Source organism: Rhinolophus sinicus, chromosome 17 (genome assembly GCF_057876585.1).
Source record: "Rhinolophus sinicus isolate RSI-liver-muscle chromosome 17, RSI-T2T, whole genome shotgun sequence".
Taxonomy (NCBI): Eukaryota; Metazoa; Chordata; class Mammalia; order Chiroptera; family Rhinolophidae; genus Rhinolophus; species Rhinolophus sinicus.
The window spans coordinates 113371284-113383904 of NC_142517.1; the positions used below are offsets into that span (position 1 = coordinate 113371284).

Genomic DNA, 12621 nt, shown 5'->3' on the forward strand with positions numbered 1-12621 from the left:
TATAATATCAGGTCTTATATTAATTTTTGCTCCAAAAGACACATTAGAGCTGGTGGTCCAGCTAGGTCTTACTTTCAGTGAAACACCGTACAATTAAATTCAAGGAAGGAGGTGAAAAACCTATACTCTGAAAACTATAAGACACTGAAGAAAAAAATTAAAAAGGACACAAATAAATGGAAGGATATACCGTGCTCAAGGATTGGAAGGACTAATATTGTTAAAATGTCCATACTATTCAAAGCAATCTACAGATTCAATGTAATTCCTATCAAAATACCACAACATTCTTTTCAAAACTAGAAAAAGTAATCCTAAAATTTATATAGAACCATGAAAGATCACAAATAGCCAAAGCAATCTTTAGAAAGAACAAAGTTGGAGGCATTATGCTCTGTGATCTCAAACTATCCTACAAAGCTATAATAATCAAAACAGTATGGTACTGGCATAAAAACAGACCCATAGATCACTGAATAGAGAGCCCAGAAATAAACCCTCACTTATGTGGTCAAAGGAGGCAAGAATACACAATGGAGAAATGACAATCTCTTCAATGGAAAAATGGACAGATATACGCAAAGAAAAAAAAAAAAAAAAAGAAATGGAACAGTAAATTAAAGGCTTAAATGTAAGACTTGTAAACACAAAACTCATAGAAGAAAACATAGGTAGTAAACCCTTTGACATCAATAGTATCTTTTGGATATGTCCCCTCAAGCAGGGAAACAAAAGCAAAAATGAACAAATGAGATTACATCAAACTAAAACAAACACTTTTGCACAGTGAAGGAAACAATTAAAATGAAAAGACTCAAACGTGTAGTGATGGAAAGAGAACTGACTCTGGGTGGTGAACACACAATGTGATATATAGATGATGTATTACAGAACTGTACACCTGAGATCTATGTAACTTTGCTAACAATTGTCACCCAAATTAACTTGAAAAATTAAAAAAATTAAAAAAAATTTAACTAAAAAAATTAAAAGAAAAAGACCACCTATTACATGGGGGAATATACTCACAAATGAGGGGCTAATAATACCCAAAATACATAAGGAACTCATATAACAAAGAAATAACAACAAAATAAATAATCTGATCAAAAACTGGGCAGAGGACACGGAGAGACATTTCTCCAGAGGACATACAGATGGGCAACAGACATATGATAAGATGCTCAACATCACTAATCATCAGGGAAATGCAAACCAAAATTCCCATGAGGTATCGCCACCCCTCTCAGAATGGCTATTATCAAAAAGTCAACAAACAACAAATGTTGCTGAGGATGTGCAGAAAAGGCAACCCTTGTGCCCTGTATGTAGGTGGGAGTGTAAACTGGTGTAGCCACTATGGAAAACAGTGTGTAGAGTCCTCAAAACACTAAGAATAGAGCTGCCATATGAACCAGCAATTCTATTTTTGGATTATTTATCTGAAGAAAACGAAAACACTAATTTGAAAAGATACGAGTATATTCCCTTCACACTTTCTTTTTCTTCACACATTTATTCATTCTCTACACTCACTAGAAAGTAAGCTTAAGTAGAATGGACACTTTTTCTGTTTAATCACTGTTATATATCCCCAAATTCTAAAACAACACTTGGCATCCTCAAGGTATTCATAATTTTTTTTCTTGAATGGTTTATGAAGTAGATCTAAATATATTACCATGGTAATATTAGGTTAAATTAAAAAGATACAGAACAGTAAGTTACAGAATAATCACTCAGCAAGATCTTGTTTTTAAGAATCTAACCATCTATGTATATGTAGGAAAAGATACGGAAAGATACTTGACAAAACTGTTACCCATCAATATTTTTCTGGGGATTGGGATTGACAAGGTGGGTGGAGACTAGGACAATGATTTTCACTGTATATTCACTTTTAAATTATTTTTCTGTTGTTTCATTTTTTCCCCCAAATAATTTCACTTTTGGTATTCAGATGATAAAGAATAAAGAAAAAAGCATGTATTAACTATTGTCATGAAGCCATTTTTAGCAACAAAAACAACTGGTTGCTTACTATGAGGCAGACTCTGTTTTTAATGCATCATTTCATGTAAATACAGAAGAATCCTATGAGGTAATTGTTATAAGTATGTCCATTTTATAAATGAGGCAAATAGGGTCAGAGAGGTTGAAAAATGTGTCCAGGTCATGTAGCTAGAAATAGCATAAAAAACATGTGAAATTCGTGACATGTATTAGAATGTCTCCTCCCCGATTACAGCAGGTGGAAGCGAGAGTGGGAACCATCATGCGCTCACCTTGCAGGCCTAGGTGACCCAGATGTACTGCGCATAGTGCTCTCCACTCGAGGACTCGCCACTTCAGGAGGCTGAGGAGGAATGAGGGTTTTCCGAACTGCCATTCTGAAAGAGACAAGAGGCAAAACTGGAAAACAGCAGTCTGAAAGCCCTAAAAGATAAGTATGAGATGCACATTTGCTAGGCATAGCTAGTGCAAAAAAATAGCACTAAAGTGAATTTTTAAATTAATTTTTAATGATTTGTAAAATTTTATCAAAGCAATATAGGCATGTTATTTAAGAAGTCAAATAGTACTAAAAGACTTTCAACAAAATACAGCAGGTCCCTTCCCTATCACTCCCCACTTCGTGCCCAGAGCTCTCCAGAAAGCCATCACTGTAACTCTTTTAGTTGCTTTTACTAGCATGCCACATCTCCTTTTCACTTAAAATTTAAATCCATATTAAATGTCTACAGTCACTATAATGTCTATGTATTTATATTGACCTGAGCAAGTTCCTGGAAGCCACGTGAAAAAGGCTGATCTAGGTAGTGACCAACTATGCCATGCGGTAGAGACCATGTATGGCTCAGACTGAGAACTGATCATTGGGCTCAGCAATGTGGAAGTCATGAGCAACCATGACCTGTTAGTGTAGGCAGAGTGGTGAGAGCGAAAGTTAGATGAGAGTAGGTATGAGAGAGAATTGCTAGAACCAGAATACATCATTTTGCAATGCCCAATAACTAAGGGACCCAGATACTGATCTTCAAGACAGGTAACAGCTCAAAAAGGGTGACCACCAGACACCCTGTCTCCTGGTAAAAGACTAAACCATAGACTTATGAAGTAGTCTTGACAAAACAAAAATTTAAAAACTGAATTTAATCAAGCCTTCAGAGTCAAATAACAACTAGAGAAAATGGGGAGGAGAGAAGAACAAGTAAAACTACTCTATAAGGTTAGTGGTTTGAATTGTGTTCCCTAAAAAGATACATCTCAGTCCTAATCCCTGGCACGTGTGAATATAATAAATAGTCTTTGCGAATGTAATTACGTTAAGGATCTTGAGCTGAGATCACTCTAGATTTAGGGAAGGCCCTAAATCCAATGACTGGCAGTTATAACAGAAAGGAGAGGGAGACCTGAGAAGGGAAGGCCACGTGAACATGAAAGCGGACTGGAGTGAGGAGCCCACAGGCAGGGAATGCAGAGGACTGCCAGCAGCCTCAGCAGTTGAGAGACGGGCACGGGGCGGCATGCAGAAGACAGCATTCTGACAGCGTGCACAAGAAGCAACTCTGCAAACAGCTCGAATTCAGACTTTTATCCATCAGAATGCTGAGGATACATTTCCATTGTTCTTAGCCACTAAGTTTGTGGTGATTTGGTATAGCAGTCCTAGGAAACTAATACAAGGTGGATGCAATCAACAAAATCCAAGGGAGAGAGGGAGGGACTCCATAGGACAAAAGACAAAGTTTCTTCAACAAATAAATTGCAAGAAAAAAAGAGATGGAGGAAACCTATATATTAGAAGAGTCTTAAGAGACATATCAACTAATCATAATGTGTGCACCGCATCAGAATACTAATTCAAGTAAATAATATAAAGCAAAACAAAACTTGTGACATTTGAGATCAGTGGAAATTTGAACAATAACTAGATATTTGATATTAAGGAGTCATTGTATTTTTTTAATATGTTATCTCTCAAAAGACTTGTTGAAAAATATAAAAATGAAATGTGTTGTTTGAACTTGCTTCAAAATAATATAGTGGCAGGGGTTGGGTGAGCATAAAGATAAAATTGGCCATGAGCTGTTACGTTGATAACTGAAGCTGGATAACGGGTACACATTCATATGTTCAAAATTTGATTATGTTTAAACTTTTCCATAAGAAATAAACAGAAAAGGGCCGGCCCGGTGGCTCAGGCAGTTAGAGCTCCGTGCTCCTAACTCCGAAGGCTGCCGGTTCGATTCCCACATGGGCCAGTGGGCTCTCAACCACAAGGTTGCCAGTTCAATTCCTCGAGTCCCGCAAGGGATGGTGGGCAGCGCCCCCTGCAACTAAAATTGAACACGGCACCTTGAGCTGAGCTGCCACTGAGCTCCCGGATGGCTCAGTTGGTTGGAGCCTGTCCTCTCAACCACAAGGTTGCCGGTTCGACTCCCGCAAGGGATGGTGGGCTGTGCCCCCTGCAACTAGCAACGGCAACTGGACCTGGAGCTGAGCTGCGCCCTCCACAACTAAGACTGAAAGAACAACAACTTGAAGCTGAACAGAACCCTCCACAACTAAGACTGAAAGGACAACAATTTGACCATTGTTCCCCAATAAAGTCCTGTTCCCCTTCCCCCAATTAAAAAAAAAAAAAAAAAAAAAAGAAATAAACAGAAAAGAAAGATCAAGTCCATTACCCACAACCCAAAAGCAAAAATAAACAAAACAACCTAATGAGATACAGCAGTATAAATACTGAATGACTAAACTTTAAAAAAGTGCCAATAACAAGAGCTGGTAATGATGAATGCAATGATTCCCACAGCTGGCGAGGGTGTAAACGGGTATGAGCACCTGGAAAAACGACTGGCGCGACGTACCAGAGTTGAACATAAGCACAGCCTACAACTGGCTTAGACCACTCATACCCAGCATGAGCGGTGGCATCTGGCACGACTGGGCCTACTCACCCATCTGTGGTGGGTTTCTTCCGCAGTATACTTGGCCGGGGCGATGAGCCCTGGGCTGGAGCGCTGCTGCTAGCACTCTGGCTGTGGGTCTGCACCACCGTGGTTGCGGCTGGGGCAGCACTGAATGGACTGCTAATGGGGTTGGCTACAATTGTGGCTCCATCTGCCAGGACCACTGCTGGAGGACAGGGAGGGGCAGGGAGAACAGTGAAGAGAGGGAAACGAAAGAAACACTACTAAAATGTCACATAACAAATAAAAAGCAATCAGATCACCAGAATCAGAGCATGCACGCTATGACTGTCCAATTTCAAGAAGATAAGGGATAGGAGTCTTTTGGTACGTAATCAATAACCCTTTTTCTTTGCTCGATGATCATCACTCCTAATAAATGAGGTAAAATACATCAAGTACACAGTAAACTTCAAGAAATGTTCTCCCAGTTTTTGTAAAACACAACTGCGTCTCAATCCCTAGAAGTGGTACGAACAATTCAGTCAATCTTAATTTTACAGCTTTACATACAGCTTTAAAAAAAATCTTAAATGGAATGAGAATATTACTATTATAAGGTGAATTTGCTCTCTCAACTAAGAGTCCTTTACAAAATGCAGTTCTCACCATGTGTAAATGGCTACTAGGTTGTTTATGTATTTCTAATGCTTACAATGACCCTGACAGGAAAGTTCTAAGCAACTCCTGTTCCAAGGAGGAAATGAAAGCCTGGAGAAATTACCTGAGACAACAAAGCCAGCAAGCGGCAGATCAGGATTTAAACCCAGTGTATCTCTTTTCTCCACACCAACTTCCATGCAGAAAGTAAAATTACCTGACGTCTTTCCTTCGGGAGCAGGCTGCTGAGTACCTACTGCTGCAGGCTGAAGTCCCTGTGTGCTGAGTGGGGTTGCTGAGTGAATTCCCTGTGTGCCAATGGGTGCTGGCTGCATGCCTGGGGTCCCAATGGGGGCTGGCTGGATCCCTTGGGTACCGATGGGCGCAGGCTGGATCCCCTGGATATGTCGAGCATGAGATGCATCTACTGTCATCAACTGCATGGGGTTTAGGTGGACTGTAGATGCTACCCCAACACCAGTCTGAGCTGTTATGGCAGAGTTTGGAGCCTGAGCTGAAACTAAAAACAATGCAAAAAGTGACTACAAGAGTGTCAGCTCTGATCAGACACAGTCCACATAGGAGAAAAGCACTAAAATGAAAATGGAATTTTTCTACTGTACAAGATATAAACCCTCGGTTAAAAACAAAAAAGCACTATACAAAACTACATATCGAGATTTTTTTCCCCTTCTCGCTTCCTATCAAGTTGCTATGACCTTTCTACAGATTACTAGAAACAATTAAAACAAGAAAAAAGCAATCACCTACTAAATTCCAAATGTGAGCCAGGCAATTGTGCTAAATAATTAATATAAAACTTCTGAAATACACTCATGGCTCCCAGGTCAAGAATCTTTGTTTGACTCGATAGAACCACTATCATAGGCATTTCTGAAATATAACAGTTATGAATTTTAAATTCCATATATCCACTGAAGAGATAGTACAAGCAAGTTCTCTTTTTTCTGTCAAGCAAACACATCATCTATGTGTATATCACGCACGCACACAGGAGTATTACTCAATCATACAAAAGGAAATCTTGTTGCTTGTAACGTAATGGACCTTGAGGGTACTGTGCTAAATGAACTAAAGACAGAGAAAGACAAATACTGTATGATTTCATTTATATTGGAATCTAAGAAAAAACAAAAGCAAACCAAGCTCACAGATACAGAGAATAGACTGGTTGTTACTAGAGGTGGAGGGTGTGGGGGTAGTGGGTGAGTAAAATGGCTAAAGGGGGTCTAAGGATACAAATTTCCAGTTATAAAATAAATAAGTCAAGGGGGTGTAATGTACAGCATGGTGACTATAGTTAATCATAGTGAACTGCTTATTTAAAAGTTGCTATGAGAGATCTTAAAAGTTCTCACTTCACAAGAAAAAAATTATTTTAACTATACGTGGTGATGGATGCTCTAGACTTATGTGGTTAGCATTTTGCAATATAGACAAATATCAAATCATTATGTTGTACACCTGAAACTAATATGTCAATTATACCTCAATTTAAAAAAGATATAAATGAAAAAGTTTTATAAACCATATAAAGATCCATTTTTATTTTGAATGAGAAAAGTAGAGTGAAAAGTTAGTACATGCAAATTTATAGTCACTGCTATATTGCAATTTCCCCCTTGATAAATAAGTAAATAGTCCCAGAGCATTAGTTTCTTCCTGAGAAGTGTACTTCTGTTACTTCTGTTCAATAACAGTTTTTGGTAGCTTGCCTGTTGTAGACCATGCAGTCTAGTCACCATTCCAAGCCTTTTCAAGATCCAATCTTGAAAGGACTACATCCTCACTCACACTGTGCTCCAGCCCAAACCGAACCACTCTGTTCCAAAAACATATTCTATGCTAATACTTTATTCACAGACAGAAATGTGCTTTTCTCTGATCCCACCACAGCTCTGTCCTATCCATTCTAAGAGATGCTTTCCAAATGCTACTTCCTTTAGGAAAATCACTCCTGACTTCCAACCTTACCCTGTCATGTAGAAAAAACCTCTCTTACCTCAGAAGCAGAAAGGCTTTCTTTGCTCAAGCCTCTCTTCTGGGACTTATTATTCTGTCTACTATAATATCTATTCATGTCTTACTTCCATACTAGACTCTAAGCTTGTTGAATGCAAGATGTGTTTAACAGTCAACTTTAATAATAGAGCCTGGTATAGGACGTTACATACAGTAGGGTGTCAATAAATATTTGTGGAATTAATAAATGCAGGAATGAATAAATGAATACATAAAATGGAAAACACCTCTGAAACAAGTGAAATTTTGGGAACAATTTGAGAGCGATCAATCACTTATAAACCATAGATTGCATATATTCATAACTACATATTCATATCTATATTTAACTAATAAATAATGGACCAAGATTCCACCTTTATAAGCAACCAGAGACCATGAACAATTGGTCTAATCTGTCACAATCTTTGTATTAGAGTAATCCCATATTTGGCAAGATTGGAGCCTACTATATAAAAATTTTTCTGTCCTCTTCATGATTTGAAAAACATCTGTTTTGGAATTATTTGAAATGAGTCACTGAATCTATAATGCTTGAAACAGGACACTGTTAAGCTGGTTCATAAATCATTCCTTCAGTTGTATTCATCCATGTATGGGCTCACATGTCTGAGAAAGAATGTTTTACCTCTCATCTGCACCAACAATGGTGCAGATATTGGTACTGGCAAAAGTTAAGTGTTGCTGACTGTACCATTCGTTTTTCTGTGTTAGGATCCATCAGGGCTACTGCAGTGGTGAAAGACACTTGGAATAATGTAGAAAAAGATGATTGGCAGGATCCCCAACACTTCTGATAGTGCTGGAATGATGGATTTTTACAAATGTTTATAGAAAATGACTGGTTAGCTCAGGAGACAGTCTGCATATTCTTTTCAGTTGGCTAGCATCCAGAGAAATACATCCTGGTCATGAGTCACCTTCTCCAGAAAGGCAAAATGACTGCATTGTTAGTGAAGTTTCAATTGGTCAAGGTAGTTGAAGGAACATGAAAGTAAGAGCTGTCACTGATAACGACTTACGGATTTAGAGCAATAAGTGTAACACCTTTGGTGACAATGAATTACACACTCTTTTATCTCTATAAGATTGTCAATAAGGAACACTGCTAGGAATTTCCTTTAAAAAGATGGTATTAATTTAACATATAGCAAAACATGGCAGAATATTCAGAACAATTCAGCCATTTTCCCACATTAGATGTAAAAATTAAAAATAAAACTTGAAGAAAGTTTTGCAAAAAAAAACCCCAAACAAACCAACAAACAGAGCTAAAAGAACCTGTTTTCAAAGCTATTTAAATACTTTCCAGTGTTTCAAAGTTTTAGACCAGCACTCTGTAAATATAAGCCACACATGCAATTTAAAATTTTCCTGTAGCAACATTAGTAAAGTAAAATAAAGCAGGCCAAATTGATTTTAATGATATATTTTGTTTAATCCAATATATCCACAATATTATCATTTCAAAACGTAATCAATATAAACGTTTTAAATGACATCTTTTACATTCTCTTTCCATGCTATGTCTTCAAAATTCAGGGAATATTTTACTCTTACAGCGTATCTCAATTTAGATACTAAATTTTTATCACAAAAATTAGATTTGTATTTTGATTCCATAAAATCTACATTTTGATAAAGTAGTTCCACACCACTAAGTTGTTTCAAACATATGTGAAGTTTCTCTAATTTTAAGTAAAACAAAAAAATTCAGTTCTTCATTTGCACCAGGTCCCTCTTCAGTCTTCAATAGCGGCACGTGGCCTGGGCTGCAGCCCTAACTGGCACAGTGGAGGGCAGTGTCCACTAGCTAAACAATGTGTCTTTCTCATGCCTACAGTGAGCTGAGGGTTCCACAGGAAAGTATGACACAAATGCTGAGGCTTAAGGATCATTCTTCCTGGATTTTTAAAAAGAATACTATTTACAAGAATGGTGAGTGTTCAGCTTAAGTGGATTAACATGAAAAACAACACAAAGCTCACAAAATAGAAGCCCTGTGAGAGTACAGCTTTACTCATTTTCACTGTATTACAACTTTAAGGTATAATAAAAATTGTTAACATAATTATCCTCACGGTGGGATAAAATCATGCTAATGTCACTAATAATAATAACCTTTTTCATGAACAAAGAGATGGTGATTTAAAACTGTAAAGCTTCAGATTTTAGCTTTATGTGAATTTGAAAATAGAAGCTGCAGTAATTAAATCCATACTAGGAATATTCACTGATCAGTGTTTATCTCATTGCTTACAAAAATTAAAATTCTAAAAGTCATCTTAACAGGGGGGCTCATACCTGGATACTGTCGGATGGTGGACACAGAGCTGGTGATTGGGGTGTACGTATGAGCAGCCAGTGGGTATGCAGAAGGTGGGTACGTTGGCAAAAAGTACTGGAACTGAACTGGAACAGATGGTCTATAGATAGAACACAAATAATTTGAACCAAAATGGTCTATTTTCTTCTTTATCTTCAAATGATCCTATCCCTCAGATCCTCTTCAGACTCTTAACTGCCATAATAGCATTTCCCAAATTGTGTCCCAATTAGATGAAAGGATACAGATATACAGACTAATATTTTAAAATAAATGAATACTATAAATACTATATCATTAAATGTAAAACATATATGGGATAATAATTACTAAAACTCATTCAAAAAAACCTCAGCAATCAAATTATACAAGCTGATTCAGAGGCCAGAAAAACAAGAAAAGTAACCTAATTTATTTTTTGAGCTTAACATAGCCTTGATACCAAAACTGGACAGGAAGTGTATGAAAAAAATTATAAACATATCTCCCTGTAATGACACAAAAATCCCTAGATAAAATTGAATCAAGTACTACATATAAAATTAAACACATCTTGATAAAATAAGGTTTATTATAAAAAGATAGGAATAATTCAATATCAGAATTTCTACTAATGTTCTAGATATTAAACAACTAAAAAAATCATTTCAAACTTTGCAAAAGATAAACAAAAAATATTTAATAGCTCTCAACATTTACTCATGACATGAATACCTAAGAAAACAGGATTATTACCCCAAAATCTTTCATGAAATTTCAGAAGAATTCCCACTCAGGTCAGGAATAAGACAAGGATGCTCACTATCTCTCCTCTATTTAACATCATATTGGAAGCTCTAGCCAACAAGATAAACACAGGTATACAAAACAGAAATGAAAAAACTCCCTCATCCCTCAAAAAGCTGTCCTTATTTGTAGATGAAATAAACATCTACACAGGAAATCCAAAAGAATCTACAAACTTTTAGAGCTAATAGTCACGTTCAGAAAGATGGATGGACACACAAGCAACATATTAAAACCTATAAGCATTCCTATTACCATAATAATTAAACAAGATCATTTAAAAATGACCAAATTCTGAACTTACTTTATGTGCACCTACCAGGTTCTCACTGTGGGAGAAGGGAGATACAAACATGAAATGGGGGAGCTAATGTGACTGAACTTGAGGAATAAGTATATTCTAAAGAGTTTATAAAATGTTACATGCTCCCTACCTCGGCCTGCTGAAAGGGCCTAGAAGAATTGACAATCCAGTAACAATGAACAAAGCCAATACCTACATCTTGGTTTCTAAATGATGAAAAGGAACCAAGACTCCTTGGAGAAATGGCAGATTCCAAAGCTCAGACAAAGTTCAGGAGGAGCTTGGAGAATCTTGTGGTAGGAAGGTCAAGAATGACCAAGACATGGCAAAACCACAGGAACTTGTCTGAAGGGGTTCCCAAGGACCAACCCAAAGACAATTGGAGCATCAAAATAGATGACAATAATGGATTTATTATAATAATGAATAAAACCAAATCCATGAGCCTGTGCCGATTCTAAAAAATAAAATACACAACAAAATAAATAAGTGGGGACAGATAAATTTCATTATACCAGAATGCCAACTGATACAGAAGAAATTACAGTTTAGAAAAAGTCACTACTTTGCAAACATCATATTGCAACCATTGGTTCAGCCAAGAATAATCAATAGGCACCACAACTATTGAGTGAAAGCTTATTGGGGAACAGGATATTTACAGTTTCAAAGTATTTCCACACAGATCACTTGTTTACAAAGAAGAAAAATAACACTTTATAGAAGAAGCTGGCAAACATCACCTTCACTAAGTCATTAATGTTGACATAACAAGCCCAAATTGAAGAATATTCTATAAAAACAATTGGTCTATCTATACTCTTAAAAAATGTCAACGTATGAAAGAGAATGGAAAGCTAAAAAATCGTTTCAGGGATAACTGTACTGCACTTAACAGAGTATCTGTTCTTTGGAGATGAAAATGGAAGTACTTTGGTATAAAGGGTAGCGATGCTGCAACTGTTACTCTCAAAATAAACACAGAAGCACACAAAACAAAAAATGGTACTAGGAGAACATCCATCAAAAGAAGAATGGCTGAATAAATATAGACATTTTCACAAAATTAAAAGAGAAATAACACAATATATTATTTTCAGGGAGAAATTTGAAAATAAGTAAATATATGCCATATTTGTGGGACATTCTGTTTTACTGAAAATTCAAAACGATTAATGACATCATGGAGCAATGTAACTGGCATATTCCCTCCTACCTGTTGTCACTGCGGGTTTCCATGGCCACAGGATTTGGAGAGGCCCGATGTCCTGAAATGGGAATGAGGCTACTCCTCTCTGCGGGGTAGTCAGGCTGGATCCGAGGAGAAGTGTGCGTGATCTGCTGAGGCACCACCTTAGCTACAAAAAGCAAAACCCACTTACATCACCACTCATGTGCTTTTATTGGCATGCCAAATCATTCTTGGCTAGCAATAATCTTACCAATGTAAACAGTAATAAGAATCTGGATTTTTAGTTTTAATCAAAATAAAAAATGAAAGATAACGTTCAACTGAATTACTCCAATCCAATGATCCACTAATAGTTTCACACTGTTATTTGTCAAAGCAGGGTTAAAATTAATAC

General features: G+C 36.9%; 1 protein-coding gene across 4 annotated transcripts in view; it reads right to left on the bottom strand.

Moving 5' to 3' along the window:
- SAP130 (Sin3A associated protein 130) overlaps nt 1-12621 on the bottom strand; it is a 93034-nt gene that overhangs the window by 43350 nt on the left and 37063 nt on the right. For 2 of the 4 annotated variants that reach the window (XM_019718004.3, XM_074334741.2), the window contains exons 11-15: nt 12252-12393; nt 9924-10045; nt 5794-6096; nt 4965-5142; nt 2286-2390 (exon numbers count right to left, since the gene is read on the bottom strand). In XM_019718004.3, coding sequence (XP_019573563.1) covers nt 2286-2390; nt 4965-5142; nt 5794-6096; nt 9924-10045; nt 12252-12393 — 850 coding nt within the window. The remainder of the gene's footprint in view (nt 1-2285; nt 2391-4964; nt 5143-5793; nt 6097-9923; nt 10046-12251; nt 12394-12621) is intronic. The other 2 variants (XM_019718005.3, XM_074334751.2) reach the window with 1 other exon arrangement.